This window comes from Semicossyphus pulcher, unplaced genomic scaffold (assembly GCF_022749685.1).
Source record: "Semicossyphus pulcher isolate SPU_LCO1_2020_fin unplaced genomic scaffold, fSemPul1.0.p SCAF_22, whole genome shotgun sequence".
In the NCBI taxonomy this organism is placed as follows: Eukaryota; Metazoa; Chordata; class Actinopteri; order Labriformes; family Labridae; genus Semicossyphus; species Semicossyphus pulcher.
In genome coordinates, this window is record NW_027211696.1 from 1,231,591 (window position 1) to 1,259,140 (window position 27,550).

Here is a 27,550-nt window from a genome sequence, read left to right on the forward strand (position 1 = left end):
GGACCAATGGGAGGCTGTGGAGGTTAGAAGGGTCGTATTCAAGCAACGGTCTGTAAACTTGTTCTGCAATAGACAGGCATGAGAACATAAATCCTTTAACCTCAGAGCCAAGACAATAAAGTGAGTTGCAGTAGGTGTCAAGTGTGGATCCAGCAGAAACTGTATTAGTGGTAACCACCATGACTGACAGTAGAAGTTCCCGAAGATAAACTTCCTCTCAAGGCGTGGAGACATTGTCAGAGAAGGCCTGTTTTAAAGTAAATGGTAAAACTCCAATGCATTTGTTCTATACCAATTAAGGTCCTTGATGGCTTAATCCACTTCCTTTTATGTGCGTCTGGGTAGCGATACTAAAAATGATCGGCTCATTAGGAAAACATTAAAGGGTCATTAATTGATTTATTTTTTCCACTTTGGGACAGCATAACAAGCTCCAGACATAACAGCTTTACATATTATTCAATCAGAGTGCTGTGTCGGGCCTTCCAATGAGGGTAATTCCAATATTTAGCATCATATTTTCAGCTGCCTTTTAGTCTTCAACGGCTCCTGAGGGAGATAACTGCCTCTTTAGCTGTTAAATGCTCCACTATATTCACCAGATAGTCGTTTACTTTGTCAGTTACTTGTTTGGTTCTGTGTGGGAAGGGAAGGATGGGTCTATCAGAGCTTCTTAGATGAAACATTGGCCTGAGGAGACCTGTGAGAGTTAACAAACAGGGTTCTTGGTCAAAACAATGACATGCTAAATAGCAATGAAAGATGCTAAATAGCTAGATAGAGCAGACAGTGACTGCAGAATAGGGTGAGAATTCTCTGTGGGTTTGTCAGTGCCAGTGACACCTTTTACATACTAATTTGATTGACTACTAAAATTATAATGATTAGTCCAGCTCAATGACTGTATATATAGATGGACGACGCGTCTCCCTCTGCTCTCATTGTATGGAACTGATGCCAAAATAGCCTGTGATAGGTGCTGCCATCTTGCGATGGTGATGTCATATGGAGCCAGAGTCTGCGCAGTAGAGATCGGAGGGTGACGCCACCATAGCCACTTCCGCTAACGAAAACATACACTTAACTTACTGAAAAAAACAGCAAGGATCCCGCACGCCTGCGTCTTTAACAGCAGAACAGCTTCTTTGTGTTGGTCTGAAGCAGACACTCACAGATATGGGAACTTCAATGACTGTTGTGATTGTTTTAGTTACGTCTCCTCTCGCCGTTTGTCCTCTACTCTACTAATCCAGAACAGATCGGCTGCAGGAGCCGTATTTGTCAACAGAGCTGTCAATCATGGTTTTGACAGCATCAAATAGCTAATTAAAAATAAACTTGTCAGAAAAATTAAGACTTGGACATAAATCAGCATGATAAGAACCAACTATAACAACAGAAAGGATGTTTGAGAAAAATTCATTTGGTGTGTATTTTGATTTTATAGTTTGAATCAGAGGGGACATGGAGAATGTGGGCTTTATGACCCATACTGCAGCCAGTCAGCAGGGGTCACTCGAAATGTTTTGGCTTCACTTTTAGAGCTTTCATGTTGTCCATCTTTTTATACAGACTATGGTCCATCAAGAAGAGTTTCATTTTAGTCTTTGGCTCTATAGCCATTAAATGGACTGGACTTATATAGCTTTGCGACCACTCAAAGCTGCTTTTACACTACATATCACATTCACTAATTCACACACACATTCATACACTGATGGCAGAGGCTGTTACGTAAAGTGCCCAACTGTCAATCAGTTATCACATTCATACTGGCTATGGCTGACTATGCCACCGGGAGCAATTTGGGGTTCAGTGTCTTGCCCAAGGACACTTCGACATGTAGCCTGAGGGAGCTGGGGATCGGACCTCCGACCTTCCGATTGAAAGACGACCGACTCTACCACTGAGCCACAGCCGCCCCCATTATGCTAAAGGTTGATGGTTGTAACGTTATCGTATTTAGCTTCAGAGGTTGTGTCTGGTTTTGGTTTTTATCATTCTAAGCTGAATATCTTTGGACTGTTGTTTGGTCAAAGGAAGGAAATGGGATGATGTCACCTCTCTGAAAACTCATTTGTTACCATTTATTGACATTTGATAATTAAATAGTTATTTAAAAAAATAGGCAGAGAAAGAACAGAGAGGCTGGAAAGGAGTAAAAGATATTTTTACCAGAGGGCATTTTTTATTGTTTTGGTCCTGTTTTAGCCATTTGAATTATATATTAAATTTCAAAAAAAAATTACACTCAGCTTGACCTATGATGGATAGTTTGTGTAAAAAGATTTGAGTAGTTCTTGCCTGTTCCTGCCTCAGCCAGCATGCCTGATTATTTTCTGATCAAAAATCTGTCTGTGTGTTGGTCAGTATGATGGAACAAACTGGACTGTGAATCTTTTTTCTATGAAGGACATTTGTCTAAGCTATGAAGAATTGTGAACAGGGTGATACACATGCAAAAACGGTACTCCTTAAAGCTGTAGGAAGTTACTGTCTTTTATTTTAATGTCCCAGGTACAGTAATTTATAGACCTTCAAGGGTACTACTCAAGGGTCCCATAAATCTGTTACACTGGTGGATAGGTCAGAGTTATTAAGACTGTAGATGAACAAGATGTCTGTTCTATTCATTTTTTCCAACCAAATTACTGCTAGGAATGTGGCGCCCTGTGAAAGACTTACATGTCCTATTTGTGTCTGTTGTTCAATCTTTGCATTTCCTGCTCAGACACCAGTGTCAAATGAATGCCAATTCTAACATGATATATTTGGAGAAAGATGTTTTCATTCAGTTCAGTTTTCATGACATTTGTAGAAAGGAGGTTGGGTGTTACACGAGCTGAAATAAGATGATCAGTCAGTGTAAGCTAACCTTTTCAGAGCTGAGGCAGACTCTAGTGAGACAAATACCTCAAGGCAATTACTAGCTGCTTGAAAATGTTAAAGTCATCATTTAGGAGAAGTATCTAGCAATGACTCACTGATTAGCACCGTTTCACCGAACTGAAAGGATTTTGATAAGGTTATTTTGAAAGATTGTAAATAGCTGACACTCATTGGAGGTAAAAGTACAACTGAGCTCCGGTCTTTACAAAACTGACACATATTTCTGACCTACATTTCAGATGTACCATATCAAAGATCTGTTTAGGCCCATGAATAATTTTGTGTACATTTAGATGAAAAACTTTTCCTTAAACATCCCCAGGTTAAGTCAGCCACTATGCTGACAGTGACTCCTGTCTTTTGGCTACTTCAAAATGCATTTTGATTTGTCACAACTACATGACACAAGTTGCCTTGCATTTTAGCTATAGTCTCTTTGAAGATAAAGGCCTTTTCTTGTTGTGTTGCCTTTGAAGACAGATGTTTCTAGGTCATTATGCATCAGAAGATGGATTTTTCTGTCATTATACATTTGATGATTCTTTCATTTGGTATTTACATGCTTTATGTCACCCATCATCCAGTGGGAAAAGTGTTTGAAAATATTAATTCAGTCTCCTTTTTGCTGAAGACAGGGCTGAATCCAGTGCCCAGCTTTAAAACATGCATACCCGTTTCATGTGACTGCTGTCAGTCCTTCTTTGTTCTTTGTTCTTTTTGAGTTTCAAAAATCACATGAGTTGTTTTTGCTGCTCGAAGCCTCAAAGAGAGAAATAGATTAAAGTTGCATTCACAAGAAAATGTTTATGATAAAAAGGCACTCATGATGGATGGAGTAACACACAGGAAGTTTGTTACCGGTCCTTGGGCTCCAAACAAACTCTTTTATGAAAACACACACATATCAAAGGCCCAAACCACACGTGTACGCACACATGCACTCGCAGTCTACACACTTTTACACTCACAAACACTCACATATTTTTTTGCAGCCTTCATCACCCAAGGCAGACAGCAATGAGATTCATTTTGTGTCTCCAGCAGCAGTTTTTCCATTAGACCTGATGTAATGTCCACAATATAATAGACCTGAAGAAAGGCTGCATTAGGAGACAGTGGCTTATGAACACGGGCTAGACAGGGGCAAACATTTTCCTCTGCCCTCTAAAGCCATGCTGACAAACTTCATTTATTTGTACTTGTCTTGCTGTTTCTGTTTGTATTTTCAACTCTGACTCTTTCTGTATCTGTTCCTGTCTCTGCTTCACTCTCTGACATATTCTCTGTAGATTTTCATCGGAGAGGTGTCCATGTATGTGATGAAATCAACGAGGGAAGCTCTCCTGGCCCAAGAGAAGACGATTGTGACGGGAGACTGTTGTTACCTCAACCCACTTATCCGCCGCATCGTACGATTTATAGGTGAGAAAGTTTTCATACCTAATTGTGAAAACTGCTCTAAACTCTAACATATTGCTTGTACTAGGGAGCAGCTGACATGTCGGAACACAAATAAGCACTGACCATTCGGGGTGACAAGTAAGTAAATAACTTGGTAAACAGTTTAAAATGGGATTCTGGTCTCAACATTTTGTTCAACAACATATTAAGTAAAACCAGACGTGAAACTCTCAAGTCGTTAATAAATCAGCATCTTATAGGCACTAAAGAGACAGTTACAAGATTTTTGTGATCAGAACACGAGATCGAGATGTGCATCTTGGATCCTCTAACCTCTTCATGTTTCTCAGGTGCATCCTTTCAGTGCAGCTGCACACGTCTTAAAGACCAACAATAGGATTGTTTTGCTGATTTCGATCATTTAATTTGGTTCAGTACAAAGATACAAACTCACTCACTGTGTAGTTTATTTTGTTTCTTGTAGTGATCACATTATTCAAGTGCATATCAGTGTGTGCTTCAATAATCTTTCATAATGCAGTGACATTAGGCTTGCTGCTTTTGACTGTGTTTAGTTCAGTCTTGGATTCTCTGGATATGCATCTTCTGCTCTTCTATTTACTACTGAACAGTAGTACTGTTTAGAACTCGACAAAGCATGCATCTGCACTACGGGGATTGTTTTTGTTGCTTTCACAGTCGTTCAGTGCCTTTTAAGCAGAAAGCAGCATGCTCTATATAATGTCTAAGCTGACAGTTGAATGTGGGTGCTGTTAGTCACCTGTGAGGGGAGCTCCAATGCAAAAAAACACAAATTCAAACAGAAGCCTTAATTATTCAGAGCTTGTTGATTTAGTGTCATGTGAAAATTACTGTCCAAGCACTAATGTATCATACAAAGGGCAAAGGAGGGTGGCTCTCGAACTGTTGGCTCCCTCACCTGTAAATAACATGATAAATGGCAGGATCAGCTATTTCTTTCTGTTGTTTCAGAGACGGGCCGATGCACAGAGATGGACGGAACGAGAGATTTAGAAAATTAGGTTAACAAGGCTGACCGAGCTCAGTCAGCAGCAGCTTCTTGTACCCAAACATGTCATTCTGAGGTTATCCACAATTACTTCAAGTTTTTTATATCAACAGATTTTAATCCTCCGTGCAAAACATGATGCATCAATAGATGCCAGTAGCACACACCTGATGTTCCAGGTGAACACACGAAATAGTGAAGTTTTGTTTCATGGAGCAATCATTGTTTATTGTTGTTGGTTTACACTTTCAAATGTGTGACTTAGCTGAATCTGGTTTTGTCATGCAACACATATCGTATCAACGTGGCTGAGTCCTGATTGGCTGTCGACGCCATCTGCTTTGATTTAAACTTCTATTTTGGTGAGGTAGCTAAGGTAAACTAGCTCAGTGAGGCGTTTCAGTTTAAATACAGCAAACCCCCTGACTGAATGGATTTCAGTAATTCTTCAGTGACGGGAGCCAATTGGGATCAAGTCCAGCTGTGATGCCTTTGCTGCAGCTTCTCTAAAACTGCATTATCCACTGAAACAAATCTTAATCAAACATGTTGGATCCTATATAGGCTTATATAACATAGTTTCTTTCTAACAATAGGGCTGTTTACACCACATTAAGGTTTATAACCTCAAAAACCTTCTTACACTTTGCTGAAATGGTATACGAGACATAAATTCCAACCTTTGAATTTACATTTTTACAGTCACTTTTCCGTAAAGCTTAAGTAGAGCTGGGCAAACTGACAGACTCTTTGCTATCCGTTCCAGTACAGGAGGTCGTCTGTTGGACCTTCCTGGCATAATCAGAGCCGCATTGTTCTTTTTTAAATAATACCTCTTCAACTAATAAAACACTCATCAGAAATTCATTAGGCAATTCATATGATTTATATTACAGTCTGCTCCCAAAAAGTCTCAAATTTGTAGGATCATTGAGCCTTTTCCTGCTCTCTTGCTCTCTCTCAACTCCTCTTTTCACCCTAATTCCCCCTCTCTGTTTCCCCTCAATGCCCTTCACACAATCGTGTCCCTGTACCCCTCACACGCACTCGAACCCTCCCACACCCCCGGCCTCTGCAGCCCCCCCCTGGATGGGAATACAAAGCAGAGTAATTTCATGGCTAAGCAGGCCAGATAATCAGCAGTCATATTTCACAGCAAAAAGAATGCAGACGCAGACGCTGGTCAGGGTTGGTGGGCTGAAAGTGTCAGTGCAATCATTCATATTAAAAGCATTTTTTAAGTGTGTTTATATTAAGCCTGCCTGTTGTCCACTGTTCTTTCCCTCCTTATAAAATCATTTGATTTAAATCGAGCTGTTTTCTTTCCTCAATGCTAATGGACACAGATACAGGAAACAGACAAATCACAAATAAAAACCCTTTTCTACTATTATTTTGTGATGAAGGGGTTAAATGATCGAACACATGCAAGTGCATCTGTAATATAAATTGAGACATTACATCAGTATTTAATGGTTAGTGTTTGATCAGTTAAGAAGTTCCTGCAACAGCATGGAATACTTTTGTTCTACAGCGGGTAGTCACAGTCTAATCTAACCCTGATATAAGGTGATTGCAACACGTTGTTTATGTGTTCATTTGTCTTTTCTGTAAGTGTGTTATTGGGTGCTATGAGTTCTTATTGTGCATCTGTTTATCTGTGTGCCCCAGGTGTCTTTGCATTTGGTCTGTTTGCCACGGACATCTTCGTGAACGCGGGCCAGGTGGTAACAGGAGGTCTCTCGCCCTACTTCCTGTCTGTCTGCAAGCCGAACTACACTGGCACCGAGTGTCGTTTTAATCACCAGTTCATTGTCAACGGCAACATCTGCACGGGGCCCTCTCTTGTCGTGGAGAATGCTCGGCGATCCTTCCCGTCAAAGGACGCTTCGCTGAGTGTTTATTCTGCTGTTTACCTGACGGTGAGAGGAATGTACATGAGCACAAGACACAAGACAACATAATAAAGTTTAATGGGGGCATTTCAACTCTTTAAAGACTTAAAAATATATTGAATACTTTCTAAACTTTCTTGTATTTTTCTCTGAAACATAAAAAGTTCATGTTAAAGTATACACCTCATCAGAGGGACTCAGTTTAAGCATTGGTGTGTTGTGCTTAAAGTTTTATGTCTGAGGACTTTTGTTAGGGTCAAAATGTTGTACCTTCCCTTTCCATCATGTGTTAAAGTGAAAATAGCATGTGTGAAGTAACGTTAAAGTATAATGGTCACACATGAGTCATTAGGTTTAGGTGAGAGACTTTGACTGTTTTGACTGCTGAACTAAAAGAGAGAGAATATATGAAGACTAAAGAAAATCACAATGATTTCAGTCTAATTCCTGAGTTGTCTAGCCTAACTCTAGGTATGTGTATGATTGGGAAATATAGTAATCACCTGTCTATCTCAGGGCTGACACATAGAGACAGACAACCTTTCATGCACATATTCAAACCTACAGGCAATGTAGAGTCAGAATTTTCTTATATTTAAGTTAAAGTTATAATCACAAAGATTTCAGTTTTGTTCTGGCGATAAACGGTAATTGTGGGAACACACAGATATCCAGACAGTGTGGCATGTGTGACGTCCAACTCTTGATTTTCCTTGCTGAAGGTCGCTTTCCTTTATCTGAGAGTCGAATTTGTTTCTTTTTCTTTGGATTTTCACTTATTTTTGCAGTTGTATCTGTATTCATCAATCTTTTCTTGGTTTGTTAATTAATAATCAATGTACTCATGACACTAGAGTTACACACTTGGGACTGAATTAAATTAATTAACATCTCTGTAATAAATATGTCTTTATGCAACAGAAAACGCTTTAAATGAGAGAGTATTTGTTGTTAAAAAAAAAAAAAAAAGTGCTAGACAGCACGTCTGGTTCAGTGACTGGCAAGGAGAGACATATTTTTTGAAAGCATGTCAAGTAATGTTTGATACAATCATAAATGCGGGTTCCGGATTTTTTAGAAATTGGTTGGACGAACATGTGAAGAATGGCTTTTTGATGGCTGCTTGAAGAGCTTCTGTATAATATCAGAGTGACAGAGGAGCTCAGCTGCCAGAGAGTGAAAAGAGAGTAAAGATGTATAGATTTTATCTGCAGGAGCGAGAGGAGTACAAGGACAGGCTGTTGATGAGAACATTATTTGATACATACTTTCTCTCAGTTGGCATTGGAGGAGATAAAAGATGAACAAGTGACAACATATGTTGGAAGACTGAGTATTTGTTTTTAAATCCAGACAGTCCTCTCACAGCTTTCACTCATAGTACGAGGTTCACTTATTAGTTTGTTCTTTTATTCTTTTATCTCTGTCAAAAACTCCTTTTGTTGAAATGTATTTCACTTGTGTGATGTAAGCGTCTGACATCTTTCCTTAACAGTTTTGGTATCCAAAATTGTACAATATTTAACTCCTTTTCAGTGGGAACACATCCTGTGTCTCTGCATGATGTTGCTTCTGTTCAGGGCTATAGTTAAACCTTTGACACATAATATTTATCATGGTTTTGGTGTGATCTAATCTGCCCTCTTCTCCTTTCCAGATGTACATCACCAGCACCATCAAGACCAAGTCCAGCCGCCTGGCCAAGCCTGTGCTCTGTCTTGGCACGCTCTGCACGGCCTTCCTCACAGGCCTCAACCGAGTGTCAGAGTACCGAAACCACTGCTCAGACGTAGTGGCCGGGTTTATACTGGGATCAGCCATTGCTCTGTTTCTGGTGAGAATGATTGAAGACTTAAAAGTTGGAGTGGAGTACGGATTAGAGGAGAAGAGAAAAAGAGATCATTATTCTAGGTTGGATTCCGGGCATGACTTATTTTCGATTTATAATAATAACTTACAGCTTCATTTTGGCACCGACCCAAACCAGTAATTAAATGATTAATTTAGACTGCAGACCATACCAAAGCCTGTAACATGGTTTCAATGGCAGTCTTAATGCAAATTGATGTCCTATATTCTAATGCACAGCATATCTGTTGACTCCAATAATTGTTGTCTTTTCAGGTCCATGTAGTGTATGGAAAACATTCATGTTAGTTTACTCACTTTACTCATGTGTAATGAGTTCTTTAACATTAATGTGGTGTAAAAAGACTAGTTCATGAGGAGGTGATGCAGGGAAGTGAAACAGGAAGAAGCATGTATTACACTTAGCTTGAAGGAGGTTCACAGATGGGTGAGTTAGATCGAGGGGAAAAGGGAAGGATGCACTGGTTGATCAGAGGGACAAGGAGAACAGTATAAAGTAGAGAAAATACTGAGGTGGCACCTGGATTTCCACTGACTCTGTCTCTTTTAAGAGCTCATTGAGGAAGGGCAGTGAAAGGCTGAGGGACCAAAAGTGAGTCCTGCGGAGGAGGGAGGATTCTTGTTATCTTAAGGAGTCTTGTTAGGTGTCTTACCAAAGCAAATGTCCTAACAAGATACACATTGTGCAGACAGGACGTCCTGCAGTCTTTAATTTAATTCAATATTAATCTAATATAACAAGCCTCCTTTTCTGTCAGTCTGGCTTTGACTGAAAACTGAAATGGCTTTCAACATCAGATTTTGTGTGTGTGTTTAAGGCAGGATGATAATTACAGTAGGTGGTGGTGGTGGGGGGGGGTGGGGGGGGGGGTTGAAGGGAAAAGCCCATTGAATAGAAAGGTAGTTGAGGAGATACCTCACAAATCATTCGGGAAGCAGTTACCTGTCTCAGAGGCATCATTACATGAAATAGCCTCTGGGCCCTGAGCGTCAAAGCAGGAAGGGGTGAAAAATAAATGAGAGAGAGGAGGAGACATGGAGGGACGACTGTAGGAAGAAGGTTTCAGGGTTTGTTGATTGGCTGCTGGTGGCTGACTTTGGTAGCTTTTTATGTTAACAAAAGAGGACGGGTCCAGATACTGTGCGGTGAGCATTACATGGGCACACTATGCAATTATAGAATTTTATATAGTGCAAAGTGTAAGTGTAGATGGTTACAGAGTTTCCTGAGTGAGAAGTTGCAATCATACCTGCCTTTGTCTTTACCATTGCATTATGGACTTGGGTGGAAGTTCGAAGGATGTTGGGTGCAGTTTTATCTACATGAAGAAGATTGTCCTTGAACATGAGGGACAGTCACAGCACCCTGCTCTTTAATGCAGGATATAAGCTTTCAGTGATTGACCTATAAAAATTGACATACAATGAGTCAGTGATCTCCAGGGAAGGATGAACACAAGAAAGTCAATCATCACCTCAGCATCTTTGAACCTGCTCATTTCCACCTTATTATCAGCAAAGCATGAGCTGAGGACAACTGCACATCTGTCTAATGGTCCTGATGAAGCTCATCAAGGTCTTGTCATCTGCAAACTGAGGCAATTTGATGGACTGCTATCATGAGAGAAATTAATTGGTACAAAGAGAGTAGAAAGCAAGTATAGCTCAAATCCCTGTGCTATCAATGCTCACAGAGAGATGATCTGTACGGGCTCATCAAACAGGAACTGCCTTAGAAGAGGTTTGTCCTCTGCCAGCAGACTGAGGGATCAGTGTTAAGCACTTGGTCGAGAAGCTGCAGGATGATGTTCAAGAGACAGACGTGTCCACTTGATCCAAGACAAAATAGAGGCACATGCTGACCGTCTAGCAAGTCTTATTGAAGCAAAGTGCCTTGAAATAAAATGGCTTTTAATTTAAACCTCTAATTCAAGGCTTTCAACATTTGTAGAATTGCTGCACAAAAGAAATGTCTGACTCACAGTACAAGAGCTCAAATTCTGTCCACTTTTAATGCAGCTGTGAAAACATAATAAACATTGAGTTCAATCTGGACCTGATTTTATTTTCATTTTACTAAATTGTATCCTACAGCAAAATAATATACAACTTTTTTTTGAAAGTTGAAATTGAAAGGAATTTTTTAGCATTTCCATGGCAACAATCCTAATTCACTTTGCTCACCTGAGACAATAGAAGGCAACTTGGTCGAGTTGTTTTAGCATGGAACACAAGAGAGCTTTCTTTCATTGTCTTTAGGGATATGCTTCAGTCTAGTGAAATAAGGAAGCTGAAACCATACTGAGTTTGAAAAAAGCAGAAGGGTGTAGCTTTAGAGATTGTTCGGAAAGGTTTCATGCAAGGGTAGATGAAAAGAGTCGTGTGAAAACATACAGATAGGACTGTCACTGTGAAGTAGAGCTTAAGACATGCACTTTGAACATTTTGACTTGCCCATAACTTAACTTAACAAACCAAAAGTTTAGAATAGAAGAATATGTTTTTGTGAATCCATAGTGCATCAGTCTTGTCCATAGACACTGGCCAAGCAGCTGTAATTCATTCATTTGCTTGGTCTGGGAGCATTCGAGAAGCGCTGCCCATGAACTGCCACAAACAAGGAAACCTTGAGAATTCTCCAGCAGTGAATCGCCCTGCTTCATTTTCTCCTTTGCTACTGCCTCAGGGCATGGTTGGCCTGGGGGCGAGATTCTCCCCCGGGCTGCCTTCTTTGATTAACTAGTCCATGGAAGAGTACAGAAATGGGGCAACCTTGGTGGTGTCTCTACTGTGAAAAGAACCTGACAGATGGACCAAAAAGTGAATTCTTAAGTTAAATTAATTTACAAGATTTTAACTGAAATATAAATGAAGAATCAAGGCCTTAGTTCACAGTGCCTGCTGGGCCTTGTGCCACAAAGACGAACACCCCGGAGTGTCTCCTTTTATTGCATTAAATGATTGCTGCATTTTGTAGACTCACAGTGTTTGATTGAGCCTTTACACCCATATAAACTTTATATTACAGCGATAACTGTTCTGGAGCAAATATATGGCTACATCTCTCCAAAAAACTCATGGGTGCCCTTAATTCCCTCTAGCTGGAACCTAATATCTCAGTGACAGTAGGGTTGGCAAGTACTCTGGTTTAAAAAGAAATCTCATTTTAATGTAGACAGTGGTAACATTCTTCTAACAATGGAATGATGCTCATGCTACATTGAATAGTATCTGTAGGTAACTATTAAATAACTCTACTTTGTCTTATGACAGGAAGTTAAAATCAATCTTGAGAGTCTGGATACATAGACACCATGTGTTATCTTCGGTTATCTCTTAACTTTGGAACCAGTGTCATCTTTAAATCAAAGTTTTAATTCCCCTTATTCTTAAGTTTAAAATACAAAACCTGCAAAAACAACTCAAACCGCTTTACACTACATGTTATATTCACCAATTCACACGTGCATAAACATTTTTATGCAAGGTGTCTACTCCCCAGGAGCTAACACATTCAGGCACATTTTGAAGTTCAGTATCTTCTCTCAAGGGCATTTGAAATGCAGACTGGAGAAGCCAGGGATCAAACAGCAGACTGTTTGCTTTTACTCCTGAGCCACAAGTTCTATAGCAAATGTTAGCATCCTACGCAAATGTTAGCATCCTAGGTAAATGTTAGCATCCTGAGCAAATGTTAGCATCCTAAGCGAATGTTAGCATCCTAGGTAAATGTTAGCATCCTGAGCAAATGTTAGCATCCTAAGCAAATGTTAGCATCCTAGGTAAATGTTAGCATCCTAGGTAAATGTTAGCATCCTAAGCAAATGTTAGCATCCTAAGTAAATGTTAGCATCCTAAGCAAATTTTAGCATCATAAGCAAATGTTAGCATCCTAGGTAAATGTTAGCATCCTAAGCAAATGTTAGCATCCTAAAAAAGTCAAAGTTATCAAGGAACAAGGGAAACGAAATACTTTAATTAGTATGATAGAATTGACATTGTTAGTGTAATGTAAAACCACACAAAGCTGCTAGCATGGCAGTAGCCTCAGTATCCTTTAAGATGATTTGTCAAATGAAAGAAGTGTTTTGGCTAAGGTCAGATGAAAAAAAAGGTTATGGATTCACCAACTTTAATGTAATGTGTAAAACTAATGCATTAAAAAGTTTCGAATATATTAGTTATGTAACTTGGCCTGATTGCAATCACAACCTCATGCGACACCTGAAACTTTCCTTCCCATCCTGATGAACCCCAATGTTTTTAGTTTTACGTCAGCATGTGTTGTTTTCAACTTGTCTCAGTATTAACGTTTTACTCTCTTCATACTTTACAGGGTATATGTGTTGTGAACAACTTCAAAGGCGTCCATAGTACAGCAGTTAAGCAGAAAACTGAAGACTATCGTGGTCTGCCTCTGATGACTTTTCCCCGTGTAGAGAGCCCTCTTGAGACACTCAGCGCACAGGTACATAAAAACACTTAACCTGGCATCCCAAAAACTTAATCTCTATGATGCACATTATCTTCCTCCATTAATTGTCAGAGCTCCCTCAAGACTGTGAGCTTAAAATCACCCCCCCTTTAGATACTCTGACTTCAGTCCATCGTAATTTGATTTGTCCTGTAATTTGCTGTTACTGTTGTTCAAATAGTAGGTTCCTATGTTGCTGGCATTCCCATAGTGAAAGGATCCAACGTTAATCAAGTAAAGACGGCTTTTAAGTTTAAGTCATCATGTTTTCTTTCTTTCTTTCTTGCTGTCTTTCTTGCTATCTTTTTCTGTCTGCCTTTCTGTCCTTAACACAAAGCAATGACACATGTTGAGAAGAATATACAGGCATTTTGCACTACACCCCCCCCCCAAACACACAGAAAAGCACACAGAACCTCACACAGAGCACCCCTGATACTGTCTGACAATTATTGCTTCTACCTTTTAATTCCCACTCCCTGTCACTCTCATGTTTCCTTTCATTTTTATTTTCTGTCTTACCTCTCTCAATTCTTATACTACTTTCTCCTTCCCTCCTCTCACATAAATTTTTCAGAACCACTCGGCATCGATGACGGAGGTCACATGACTAAGGGGGCAGCACCGGGTCACGTTTGCGTCTCCACAGCACTTCCAGACACAATGACAAGGACGCATGCCACGTGGCTCCGAATGCTTAACAAAAAACACTCCTGATATATCTGTTTAATTCACCTGGGGGACAAAATACACCATGTTTCAGGTGGTTCTCATTTAGTTGGGCTATGCTCAATTCAACCTGCCAAGGCACACAGATTGCATCAGTGGCAAAATATCCCAAGGCAAACTTAAGCACATATTGTTTTTCCAGATATTTTGAACCATTTGGAGCATGAGGCATTTTTTTCCCTCCAAGGTGTGCTGTTTGTAGTTAGAGGAAGGTGTTTTGTACATTTTGTATGAGCGAGTGCTGTAGCCTATCCTGATGGTGTTAAACCTGCACACTTCCAGTCAGCTGACTTACTCTGTTCTCCATCACATTCTGTAAGGTGATTTGCCTCGTCGATCACCACATCATTCCCCCTCAGTCTGAAAAATCTCCTATTGAAAAAAATATTGATGTTGTTGTTCTGTGATGTTTGTCATTTGTACAGAAAAAAGACAAAATCCTTCTTTTTATTATCTCTCTGTACATTAATTGACCATGTCAGGTCATATTTTGTAAAGATTTTTGTCAATCTGTAAGACTATTATGATCCATTTGGACCTGTTTGCCTGCTGTAAACCTGGATATGTTTTGGTATCAGTTTAGGTGTTTTGCGGAACGACCCCTCTCCCTTTTGGAGGAAGTGACACGGAAGAGTCAGTGACATCCTCCGAGTTAGAAAATGGGGTTTGGCACTTACAGTGCCCTGTTATCAGCCACAATGAAAATAAAATATGACTGGTTGAAATTGTCAATATGAGTGCGTATCCCCCAATTTCCTGATTCACAGTGATGTTAATAGGATTTTTTCTACAGAGTGCTCTGGGGCTAGCCTGTGCCAGATATCCCTTGAAGATATTACTGGTATGTTTTTTTGGTATGGCTTTACTGTTGAATTTAAACTGCAATTCCAACGGAAAAAATCATCATCAAATCTTACAACATACATGGGAAAAAGAAAAGATACAGAAATGTTCTTGAAGTGGAACTGACTGACTTACTTCAGGCCAGGCTAGCCCTTTTAATGGAATGCAGGCTATGACTCCTGCTTCACTATTCCTCTTTGAGGCACCTCTCCCCCTCCCCGACCCACCAGTGGATTGTGATGCAATGTTGTGATTCCATTTCCCATTGGAAGATACGCCCAGCATGACAAGAGAAGTCAAGATGTTTTATAGGTATTCATGATTTGAATTATACTCATTATCATTGTGATTATAAATGTCTTTTACTTTAGAAACAAAAAAGGCATTTCATTTGAAATGCTTCATATATTTTTTCTTGGTTTGTTCACAAATTAAATTGTCAGTAGCAACGTTGTGTTGTCTTGTGTTGTTTTCATTATCAGATGTCGGATGTTAAAATTCAAGTGATAATCACTGAAGAAAAAGTGTGGCCAGAGACAGAGAGGGCAGTAGAGACATAGACACATTACCCTTATTTAAAACTAAAGAACAAAGAACTGATGCAGAAGCAGAACCCCATTATGTAGTTCAGTCTATGTGAATACCTTGCTGGAAGGAGAGAGAAGCTTGGGAGGCTCAACTCAGCAATTTAATATAAGACTGGATGCCTCTCATATAGTGTATCAAAAATGTGACATTTTAACAAACATACAGCCCCCCAGAAACTCAATATGAATGTGACTGTATTCTTGTCTCATGAGTGTCACATCCTGAGAGGCAGGCATTTGCTCCTCACATCACACCCCTAGCCAACCACACGTGCTAACCAGACAAGTGATGAGAATGAGTATAGATGTGCTAAACCCTGGCTCTTATTTCGTTTTTCTGTTGATTCATCCTGTTACCACCGCAGCACCTTCAGTGATGTTTATGTCACCGCTAAGCAAAGCATACACACACACAGACACAAAGAGAGCTGATGGCTCAGCCAGTGCACTTGCTCTTTTGCTCTGTCAGGTATTCATTTCAGCTGTGACAGGCTGCGCTTACCCTGCAGACACACTGGCTAAATAGATAGGGGCTGTTTGTGTGTGTTTGGCAGTATTTGACCATGCCATGTGTTTGTAAAATGTCATCCTTGGCTGTTCTGAGTACGCCTCCCTGTCTAAAGTGCTGCTCCCTAGCTGTATAAGTAAAGAAAAAGGCACAAACTAAATATTGTTTCAATATTTACTGCAGAGCTCCGAGTTGGTTGGATACATACACAGCTGCGAGGTGTTTTTAAACCATAATGAAATCTATTTAGATCAGGGGAAATGAGTAACTGCAGGTGAATGTCAATTGCCAACTTGAAAAAAAATATTGCAGCACATAAAACCTCAGCTCACAGTTTGATTGGTGTGCCCTGGAAGTCACCCATTGATCTGTGCCTTTCATTGGCTCATCTTTGTCTCTCTTACAAAGCTGGAAACCATGAAAGAAAATACATTAAATCCTTGAAAAAATTGTATGTCTTTGAAATCATAAACCCCTTTTCTTGATTTTAGTCAGCTGTCAATAACATGTATTTACTGTTAAATGATATTAAGTTTCTAAGAATAAAGAGTCCCTTTATAACCCACAATTTCAAGGTTATGGAGGCATAATTATAAAATAATGAACCGATGTTCAACTATGCTCAAGGCTGAAATACTCTGTCCTACATTCTGCTTTCTAATTTGTACTGGAAATTGTGTATAAACTTGTACGGTTGTCAGAACATATTATTGAGAATGAAGAAAAAACGGTTCAATTAAATGAAGTGCAAAGAAGAGAGGTACGTTTTAATAACAGAACACATTCAAACGCAAACAGAAAAGATGCAAGAAAACAGGTCTCATCACAGAGGGACTGTTTCAGTGTGGTTGTGAATGATCATCATATTCGGAGAGGGTGTCAGGGTTCAACTAGTCTGTGTCTATGTTAACAACACGCTTTTACCAAAAACTGAACAGTAGTCATGTGTTTTTTGTGTCACGAGATTACAAGAGCACCAGTGTGATCTCAAGAAGGTGGGTAAAAAGATACTGTTTTGGGTCCCTGACTGACAAAGCTGAAAACTCTTTATTTCCACTTAATGTATAAATTCTTGAGTTTACAATCCCCAAACCATTATGAATTATGAATTATGAATTATGAATTAAGAAGAAACACTTGTAAAGACCATAAGTTGAACTCTGACAAATGAAATGATGACATGTAGGTGCAGCTTTCTTGTAGATACTAGAAGTGCATCTGTGAAGTGAAGGACGATATAGAGTTATCGGTAAAATAAGATTTTGTATTGTCCTATAACCCACCACAAATTTGCAACCAGATGTTCTAGATTAATATAAACGTGTCTTGATGACGTTTCATGTCTTTTTTTGTTCTGTATTGATATCAAGTTTCCCATCAACCACCAAAAGGCTCACAAGAATAAAAAGCCAAATAGTGTCATTGTTAGAGGTCAGGAACAAAAGGTCATCAGCGGTAACTGACCAATGACCAATCTCTTTTCTCCTTATAAAGGTACAAGGTATCTGTAAGACATAAGGACATAAAGACCTAACTGGCTGGGTTCAACTTCAGGTCACTTACACTATCAATGAGTCCCAACAGAAGACTCATTAAGCTTAAACACCAAAGAGTCCTCACATCCATGATCAAGCTTATCACAATGGCAAGCAAACCTGTACCATTGAAGAGAAAAGGGTTAGAGAGAAGAAATGACAGGAAAAAAGAGGAAGAAGTAGAGAGAAGTAGGAATGGAGGTAAAAGGCAAAAATGAAGGGATCAGAAAGAGGTGGAAAGAAGGTGAAGAAAATGGAGGTAGGGAAGTTGAGAAGAAGAAGATTTGCACAGCTCTTCAGTGACAGCAACAAAGAACAATCTTGATCTGAGTTCCTTGTTCACCTTTGTCCAATGCCTTGGGTCCAAGCAAATTCCACATTCCAGAAGTGAGGAAATATTCTACTGAAATTACAGAGCAGGAACTGATCCCTGGAGAACATTTCAGTCCAGCTTTCAGGGAACCTCCTCAGCCAGCTTCAAGGTACCAACTCGGAAACTCAGGCAAGGACCCTTTTCTGAACCCACAGCAGGTTTTGGAAACAATTTCCATGTCTAACCAGGTTTCTCTGGGCAGAACAAATGGGGGCATTTCAGAACTCTGGGAGTGTGTTTGTGTGTTGGTTAGTCTGCTGGTGGGACTGGGTATACTGAGGAAACTGGTTAGACTGGTGCACGGTGGACTGACTTGTTGCAGTCTGGTTTGCTTGCTGGTTTTCTGATTGGTATTGTTCTAGCTCTCTCTTCCGTCTCATGGCTGATTGCAGTTGCTGCTTGATAACAAGGATTTGCCCTTCCAATTCTGACAGCTCCTGGACCAGTGGGTTCCGGCCCAAACCCAGACCAGGTCCGCAGTCACCCACACCCAGACCCCGACACTGTCCCGATGTTACACCCTGCCCAGAGCCCCCCTGTGTTGGCCCCAGTCCTTGGCCCAACGCTCGCCCAATCAGGTCGGAACGACCATTAGAGTTGGTGACTAAGGGCAGGTGTTTCTCCAAAAGGGGAAGAGAATGGGGATGTGGCAGGGGAGATGGGGGTGGTGGAGGTGGAAGATCCTGGGAGGTCTGATGTTCCAGGTCATTCTGCATCTCTTGTGGAAGGACCCTACGCCTATTGCAGTTGGAGGACTCTGCAGGATTCCAAGATGCTGACTGGTTGTTTCCCTCATTGCACCTAGAGATAGAAGTTAGATAGAGAAATTTAAGGTGGAAATTCTGTTTTCTTTCTTAAAATACCAATGTGAGTGATTATGGATGATCGGACTGCATCCAAACGGGCTAAACTCTTTGTCAAAGCAGTCACTGAGCCAATTCTGCGTCTGTCTTACCGACTAGTTTTTATCTTTCTGACTATTGTACAGATGAACAGATGGTGTTAACTGTGCTTCTACTCAAAAACAGTGTAAGTCTATGCATGTTGTAAGGCAAACTTCAGTTTAAGGAGAACCAGACCTTGAACAAGAGTAAGTAAAGACAATTTTCCCAACACTGTTGTATGGGAGAGTTCCAGACATTATTGTTAGGAGGCTCACGTCAAGGGTCTTGAAGGAATACAGCAACCAGTGTGAATGTTTGCCAAGGAATATTACAAGAAGAACAAGTGTTCTCCCTGGATGTCCCATTAAATGAAAAATGCCCTTTTCATGTTTATACCTGAGTGTATTGTTCTGCTGCTACTGTGTAATATATTGTATTTTGTGTTCATTTTTTAGCTGCACTAGAGGCTTGGCTGTTGGGATGTCAGTGTGTTGGTCGGTCTGTAAGGCCAAGACATGCATTTTTGAACAACCCTGTTTCGAATGGATAGTCATCAACACTGATTGCATTACTTTTCAACCACATAAGGTGTATTTTAGTTTTGGTTTTCAGAAACATATATATAAAAATTTAGGATTGGCATGTCATTTGGTACACCTTTTTGCATTCTCCCCATGATGAATTGTGATAATGGTAAATGGTAAATGGACTGTACTAGTTTTTCTAGTCTTTGTGACCACTCAAAGCTGCTTTTACACTACATATCACATTCACTCATTCACACATACATTCATACACTGATGGCAGAGCCTGCTACGTGCTAATTAGCAAATTGTAAACATGAAAATATGTTCACAATCAGGCTATAAGCTTCTAGCCTCTTTTAAAATAGAACCCATGCTTTTCAAACATTAGATCATTTGATTGTGTTGGCCTCCATAATGACAGTTAGCAGTGGATCTTTATTTAATGCAATCTTAATCATTTATTAATCTGCGGGTAGTAGATCTGGAAGTTATTTTAGTTATTTTTTCTAAAATGGTTTTACTAAATGGTTTTACCTTTCATTGTCTAACTGTCTGGCCTTCGCTGCCCTTATGGTCACATTACCAAACTACAGAATATTGTTCGCAGTTTTCTGTTATCTTTTACATGCTGGATTCAGTCTGCAAAATTAACTCTTCTGGCCATTTCAGTTGACATGGCTGGGGACCCTGAAGAACAGGATTTCTAGGCTCAACCTTTGCCTGAATTGCAAACTCACAAAAATGGAATGGAAAAATGGCAGAAGATGTTTGGAAACAAAGATACATGTTACAGTGTTTTGGCTGACTGGGATTTTTTATTTATTTATTTGAGAGGTAATATACAGCCAAAGGAGGGCTGCACGGTGGTGCAGTGGTCTAGCACAGCTAGAAGGTCACTGGTTCAAACCCCGGTTTGGGCAAAGTGGGCCTTTCTGTGCGGAGTTTGCATGTTGTCCTTGTGCATGTGTGGGTTCCCTCCGTGGTCTCCGGCTTCCTTCCACAGTCCAAAGACGTGCTTGTAAGGTTAATTGGTGACTCTAAATTGCCCATAGGTGTGGGTGTGAGTGCGAAAGGTTGTCTGTCTCTGTGGGTCAGCCCTGTGATTGACTGGCGACCAGTCCAGTGTGTACCCCGCCCTTCCCCCAATGACAGCTGGGATAGGCTCCAGCCCCCCACGACCCTGAACATGATAAGCGGTCTAGATAATGGATGGATACAGCCAAAGGAATGCAGTGGAACACTACAGCTGCTCCTGTCATGCATCCAGATTACTCTCATCATCAAAAGTGATCAGACATCAATGCAAAACATGGCAAAAGCTCCCTTTAACAATGTCATAATCATGCCTTTGTTGAAATATAATCCATGTAGGTACTTTAATTGAGTTTTTCACTGAATACTTGAAGGCATTGAAGACAAAAAAAAAGAAGACTTGACTGCCAAGGCTCACTTGGAGATTCAAATTCATGTCCAATTAATTTCCCCTGGCACCAGCACTGATCCACCAACCTCTCCTGTCCAACCTGGAGGTCTACCTTCATCTTTAAGCTAATGAGCTCTAGGAGCTGTTATGTGGGTTGGAGATGTGAGTGTGTCAGTTAGACAAAGCATCACTGATGTCATGTTCTATCTAGGCTTAAACATATATCACTTGACAAATCCTTTCTCTTCATGCTGCTCCAGGGATTGATGTGGGAACTGTCTGATATTTTTTTACTTACTTAGTGCCTAATTATGTTACGTGTAGCGTGGAAGAACCACACATCACAAAAGAAAAATGTAATCTCCAAGCTATTTCACTGGAGCTTTGAAGATCCAGCAAGTCAAATTGGGGATCAATTGTAAGAGATATTGGCAAAAATGGAAAATCATGTTCATAAGTATTTTTTAAGAGTGTATAATTTCCTGCAAAAATATATTTGTAAAGGGTTTGTGCAGTTCAAAGTTGTAACCTCATCTGCGCATATGAAGTGTGATTTCTTGTTTCAGAAATAAAGGCTTAAAGTTTAAATGTGTCTTTTGTGTTGACCAAATTATTAAGATGTTTCCAGTTCAAAGTGCTTGACTGACAAGGTCATAGTAATACAGGACAAGGGTACACTAAAACAACTTTTATAATATAAATGTATGTCAAAATAAAAAGTCTTAATTTAAAGCCTGCAAGACGAAGTAGGATTTCACTTTACGTTTAAAAGATCTCAACACTCTCAGCTGCCCTTGGATCAGTAGACAGACTCTACAAGCTGAACACCTGCAACATCAAGTCACCTTGTTCATTTGCCCAAAGCTTCTCCATTTTTTTGACAAAGAGCCAGCATATGAAGAAAGCAGAAAGAAAGTGGAATCTTCAATACATGATAGGAAACTACACAAGTTTCGTGTCATCCTGGGTTAAGAGAAAATACCAGAGGATGTCCCTGCTTTAATGCTGCACCAAATATGGAAATGTTTTGCTGGGATCACGACTATTTCCTGTCCAGATAGTTGATTCTGAATTTCTTATATTTGGGTTAACACATATTGAATTTGTTTCAGTCTACTGCTTTATTAAAATAACACGATGAAGTGTTTTGGTGAGGCAGTGCTGTTAGGGCAACAGCTTGAGAAAATATTTAAACACAAAGAAAGTTGAAATCATTTAAATGAATGGTTGAGTGGTAAAAAGATTTGCATTAGAGTTTAATCTTAGTGTTGAAGTAAAACATAAAAACAAGTGTTTTTATTAAACTTGTAGCATAATATTAAGCTTGTGATATTATTCTGTGCTCCCAATAACTGAAATAAGAAAGCAATTCAGCACCAATACTGTTTTCCTTCCCAACTTGAATGTCTCTGGCAGTCATTTAAAGGATAGCTGCGGCTTGAGACGTAGAAAAATTGGTTTCCTCTCTCAAACGGAAACTTTTTACTTTTTGGACCAGATCTGCAAAGTGAAAAATAACCAAGATTTCATTACAGGCGTATAGAGAAGACATTCCAATCATATGACCTGAAGCCAAACTGAAGAACTCCCTGAACCAAAGGTGTTTTACCAGTGATAAAAGAAATGACAGGAAGACTTTAATGAGATACTCCTGACATCAAAAGAGACCTTAAGCTGAAGGATGAGACGTCAGAATGTAAGAACATAAAAGAATTCCATCTTAAATTGATACATGCACCTTTTTAACAAGAGGGCACCTGTGCCTACATCACAGCTGCAATGAAAGAGAGAATATTTGCAGTCTGGTTAACATTATCATATCTGCTCAGCCTTGAGACTGAAGATAATCACTCCAATTGCAGCATCTTTACAGACAAAACATATTACTGTGGTAGACGGCACAGATGTTCTCTAAGTGATGCTATATGACAGCAGCCAGATGATCTCTGACTGTCCGCTGGTAGGTGTTACCATGTCTAGACTGCAAACAATTGCTGGCAGAGATTTAGTGCTATTAGTGAATGTGGAAACATCAGGCTCTAAATCACTTGCTACGACTCACCTTTACAGGACTAAAACACCTTATTCCTTTACTGCTTTACCATCCAGTAGCCTCTGATTTAACCTGCAATAAGGAGTTTCTTACTGGTCATGGTATATGGTATATAGAGTTATTCTTTACGGCTCTAACCAGGTCAAAGGACACTTTTTTAAATAATTGTGTACTTGTTGTATTCTGGGGTAATGGTTGATACTGGTACAGGTACAGCTAAGTGAAAAAGAAAGAATTGATGGAAAAACACAAAAATGGTCCTAGAGGGAGCAAAACACAATCAGCCTCGGTCAGTTATTCAACAAATGGATGAATCAGAGTTTCTAAGATTCAAAACAGATCTTGAAAGGCCCTATAGTTCTAAGACAGGTACATAATATATCTTTTTATTCCTGAAATACATTGGGAGACATGGTTTTGTATAGTCCATGAAGGAGCATACCTGAGCAATGGACATTGTTTCTTGGAGGCTAAACTCGGTGTATGAGCGATATCTCATCTCTCCTCTTTATGCTTCCTACAAACAGCTGTGTTTAAAAAAAGAAAAATAGGATAAGAATAAGTTGCACCTCGTTGTCTTCATTCTGGGGAAACACTGCTGCTAAGATCAAACCTAAATAAAAGTTCCTTGTAGTTACTTTAATACCCCTAGCATTCAGCGCAATTCGTTTGAATTGGCATGCAATGCATCATGGGCTGGGAAGGATGCACCTGATGGATCCTTCGCGCCCAGGGAAAAGGAGGGCGCATTTGTTGGTCGCATCTGAAGGAGCCTTCGAAATTGGGACAGCCTTTGACGCAGCCGCTGTGACTCAACTGGCCTTCAGATACTGGCTTTTAAGGCTGCAGCCCCTGGATTGGGACACAGCTATTGTGTATTGCAAGCAGCTGATTTGCTGCTCAAAGCATGCTGGGATACCTAGCTACCTACCTGACAGCTTTTGTCCGTCATTATGTCATAAACATCTATTGTAAGAAAACGGTGATATTCTGTTCAGTAAAACAACCTTGTGAGGAGAAGTTTGGACTGAAAGGACTCCTAAATTCACACCAACAAGCGACCAACGAGGCTGAGCGGATGCGAGTTTAGGCAGAGAATCCCACAAGAAACACTGATCTCAAGGTCAGAAAGGGAACCATGCACCATGCAGTGTTGGGAAGTGTGATGTTGTGCATGCTGACTTATAAATGTGTTTTTTCCAATGTCAGGATGTCTTTCACAACATCATCATTTTCCTAAATGACGATTTTTATAATTTTTTTAATCAGTCACTCCAAACAAAAGTATCTGTGCTGTGTGTGGAGAAGTATACCTGAAGGAGCCGTGTATACTACATATAAATGTTAAACCTGTGAAGCTCATTATTCTCTGACTCGTTTACATTCTGTATACGAAGACCTCTGGAGCCTAGCTATGTACACTACAACAAGTCAGCCTGTGTTTTCTTCACAATTTACACAGAAATAATTTAGTTTTGCAGCTGCTCAAGGGAAATGACCTCTGCTACTTTTCTTCTTAGAGGCCACATCCCTCCTCCCCACGTCAGTTACTGTTGTCTGATTCCTCCACATCATTTCCAGAGATATCTGGTCCACTGCTTCCTGTTTACAGGGTCACCAGATTCCCCCAGTTAAGATATGTTCTACTCCTCATTTACATTTTCATAAATATTGATTTTATTCTTATGCAGTGGTTTTACAAATGTCCTTGCAACCTACTGTAGTAGTTAGTCACAAGTATGAAATACAGAATCCAAGGCTATTACTATTTCCAACTTCCTATAATCACAGATACTTTCTGTCACCAGCTCACTCGTTTACCTTTAAAAAGAGGACAGCTCATGTTTACCTTCCGCAGTCATTTGCGACATCCGTGGAATTGAATTAAAATGGAATATTTCACCACCGACCACTATTTCCCACCCCATCTGTCAGTACAGATGTTGTTATCAGCAGTCACCACAAGACATACGCACAGCTTGTACCACAGTGAACAGGGAGGTTGTCCTCAACAAGCAGGACACAGGTGCACCTGAAAGACATGCATGCAGCTGAAGTGTCCTTGAGCAAGATATTGAATCCCTACCAACTCTGCAGCAGGTTGAAAACCTCATGAACTAAAAACATTGCACCAAAATTGGTGTTCTTGTATTACAAAGTAGCTGCTATCTTTTTTTGATTACACTGCCGTCAAATTGTTTTGATAGTGTGCCATGAAAGAAATACACAGCAGACCTTCAACAGGAAAGCAAAATACCTGCTCAATTATTTGGCCACAGCAGAGTTGCTCTGGTTGCCAGAAAATGCAATTCTTGTTGGAAAATAAGCCCGTGAAAGTGAGGAATCAAAAACAAAACACAAGCTGTTTCCTTAACAGCAAAGACATTACCTTCTTTACTGTATAATTGATCATACATTCATGAAATAAAGCTTGAATGGTTTTAAAGAAATAGACCCAATTAAAAAGATTCTGAAAAGTAAAAAACATCCATCCATTATCTATACTGCTTAACTTGTTCAGGGTCGCTAGGGTGCCAGCTGTCATTGGGCGAGTGACGGGGTACATCCTGGACTGATCAACTGTCATGTCACACATGACAACTGACAACCATTCACGATCACATTCACACCTACGGGCAGTTTTAGAGTCACCTGTTAACCTAAGTAACGAGCATGTCTTTGGAGAAAGCCAGAGTACCCAGAGAGAAACCACACATCCAAACTCCACACAGAAAGGCGCCTACGGCCAAACCGTGATTCAGACCAGGATTCTAGCTGTGAGACAGGGAGCGCTAACCACTGCACCACAGTGCACTTAAAAAAACATGAAACAGCAAAATGGCTTTTGAAATTGAAGGGGAATTTAATCTTAATGCTTACCTTAATAAGTTGTGACTGACTTCAGTAGTCATTAGTGAGCATAAGAAGTGGTAGCAATGGTCCGACCATATATAATTTTTTAATTGAGAAGAATATAGCATCTGAAGTTTAGCTGATATAACGAGATATAATAAGAATCAGCAGTGCGCTTATGATGATTAAAGTCTTTTTCCGAGCTACATGACCTTAACACTGTGTTTGATACTAAATCACAGGATCTTAATTGGACATTGGAGAGTGTTTAAGGGTATTATACACCGCTCGTGATTCTCTCTGATAGACGCTTTTCTGATGCCTTTCAGCAGCAACCTTATTAGCACATTCAGGATGGACCCATAATCTACTTCATTAGCTGAGCAGGAGTTTTAAGCCAATTAAAATTTTACCCATATGCTCCATTTGGTGTGGTACTGCCTTCTTATTTGAACACAGGTTTATATGACGCACTGTGGTGGTATAACAGATACTTATACTTAGAACATTCATGTGTGAATATCATACATGGAAAAAGGAAGATCATCCTATATTAGTGCAGTGCTTCTAAAACAGACATTTCTGACACACAAAGCTTCTGCAGGACGCTGACAATATGACAGTAATAATTTCTGACTCTTAGACAGCGTGTAGGCACAGTGCAGAAGAGCCTGATTGAATGAGCGTAATTATGCAGGAGTAGGTAATCTATCCTCATTACCAGAGGCATCCCTCACATGGCCTCGGCTCCATAATTATTACGTGTATTTAATCCCCACTTTGAGAGCTCCACCTGAGTGTCCCCTCAGCGTGTGGTGCTTAGTGGGGAATAGAAATAGAGTACAGCTGAAAATTTCAAACGGAGACAGATAATTTGCTCAGCAAAAGCTTGTGAGTTGTTTTGATCTCCCCTTAGAATCCTTTAAAAAGAGTAATAATATTTCCACTTTGCTAACCCTACATCAGATATGCTTATCTCAAACTCCAATGTGACATTAAACATTGCAGAGTGAGCAATGACCACTGGGTATATAAGGGGCTACACAAGGACACACACTGGAGTGGTGTCAAAATGACAGAGAGGGTTTATGTAAGTAATCTGGAAGACGCAACATTTGAAAAGACACTGAAACTGACCAAAAGGCGGCTTTCATGATTCACTAAATCTTCCTCTCACCCACTGAGCAAAACAATGCCCTGTGACGTCAGCATGAGATTATTTCCTCAATTTCCCTTACTTATAATTAGCTTCCAACAGACTGACCACGCTATTTAGTTTCTGATTAAAAATAGCTTCATAAACTGCCACTCGAATTTTAATTGATGTCATTTATTCACAGCCTGATAGTTCTACCAGTGGCTTCTAAAATTTTACAATTAGCTTCGTGCTGGAAATCCGTCTGACCTTTTTTTGGAAGGGCTCTCATGTGATGTGTCAGTGATATGTTTCATTAATACCTCTAAATTCAGCATGCCATTTCTCTTACATCTGATTTATTTGATTTGTTTGTGTTCTTTTTGTAATAGTTACATGACGGTATTTCAAGATTCTAAGTGGTGGAAATATTAATTGCATTTGGAGGGTGGTGCAGTGCTTTGATACCACTCTGTGAGGAGTATTTAAGTCAATGGCAAGCCCATTTCTGATGTGACCTTGTGTGACAAGAGTTTTAATGA

General features: G+C 39.9%; 2 protein-coding genes across 2 annotated transcripts in view; one reads left to right on the forward strand and one right to left on the reverse strand.

Moving 5' to 3' along the window:
• Positions 1-15,584, forward strand: part of plppr1 (phospholipid phosphatase related 1) — a 73,931-nt gene extending 58,347 nt beyond the window's left edge. The window contains exons 4-8 of the mRNA XM_069673206.1: positions 4,179-4,311; positions 6,992-7,242; positions 8,873-9,049; positions 13,421-13,552; positions 14,136-15,584. Coding sequence (XP_069529307.1) covers positions 4,179-4,311; positions 6,992-7,242; positions 8,873-9,049; positions 13,421-13,552; positions 14,136-14,168 — 726 coding nt within the window. The 3' untranslated portion in view covers positions 14,169-15,584. The remainder of the gene's footprint in view (positions 1-4,178; positions 4,312-6,991; positions 7,243-8,872; positions 9,050-13,420; positions 13,553-14,135) is intronic.
• A 2,547-nt stretch (positions 15,585-18,131) lies between these two features.
• Positions 18,132-27,550, reverse strand: part of grin3a (glutamate receptor, ionotropic, N-methyl-D-aspartate 3A) — a 52,071-nt gene continuing 42,652 nt past the window's right edge. Inside the window, exon 10 of the mRNA XM_069673841.1 lies at positions 18,132-18,934. Coding sequence (XP_069529942.1) covers positions 18,352-18,934 — 583 coding nt within the window. The 3' untranslated portion in view covers positions 18,132-18,351. The remainder of the gene's footprint in view (positions 18,935-27,550) is intronic.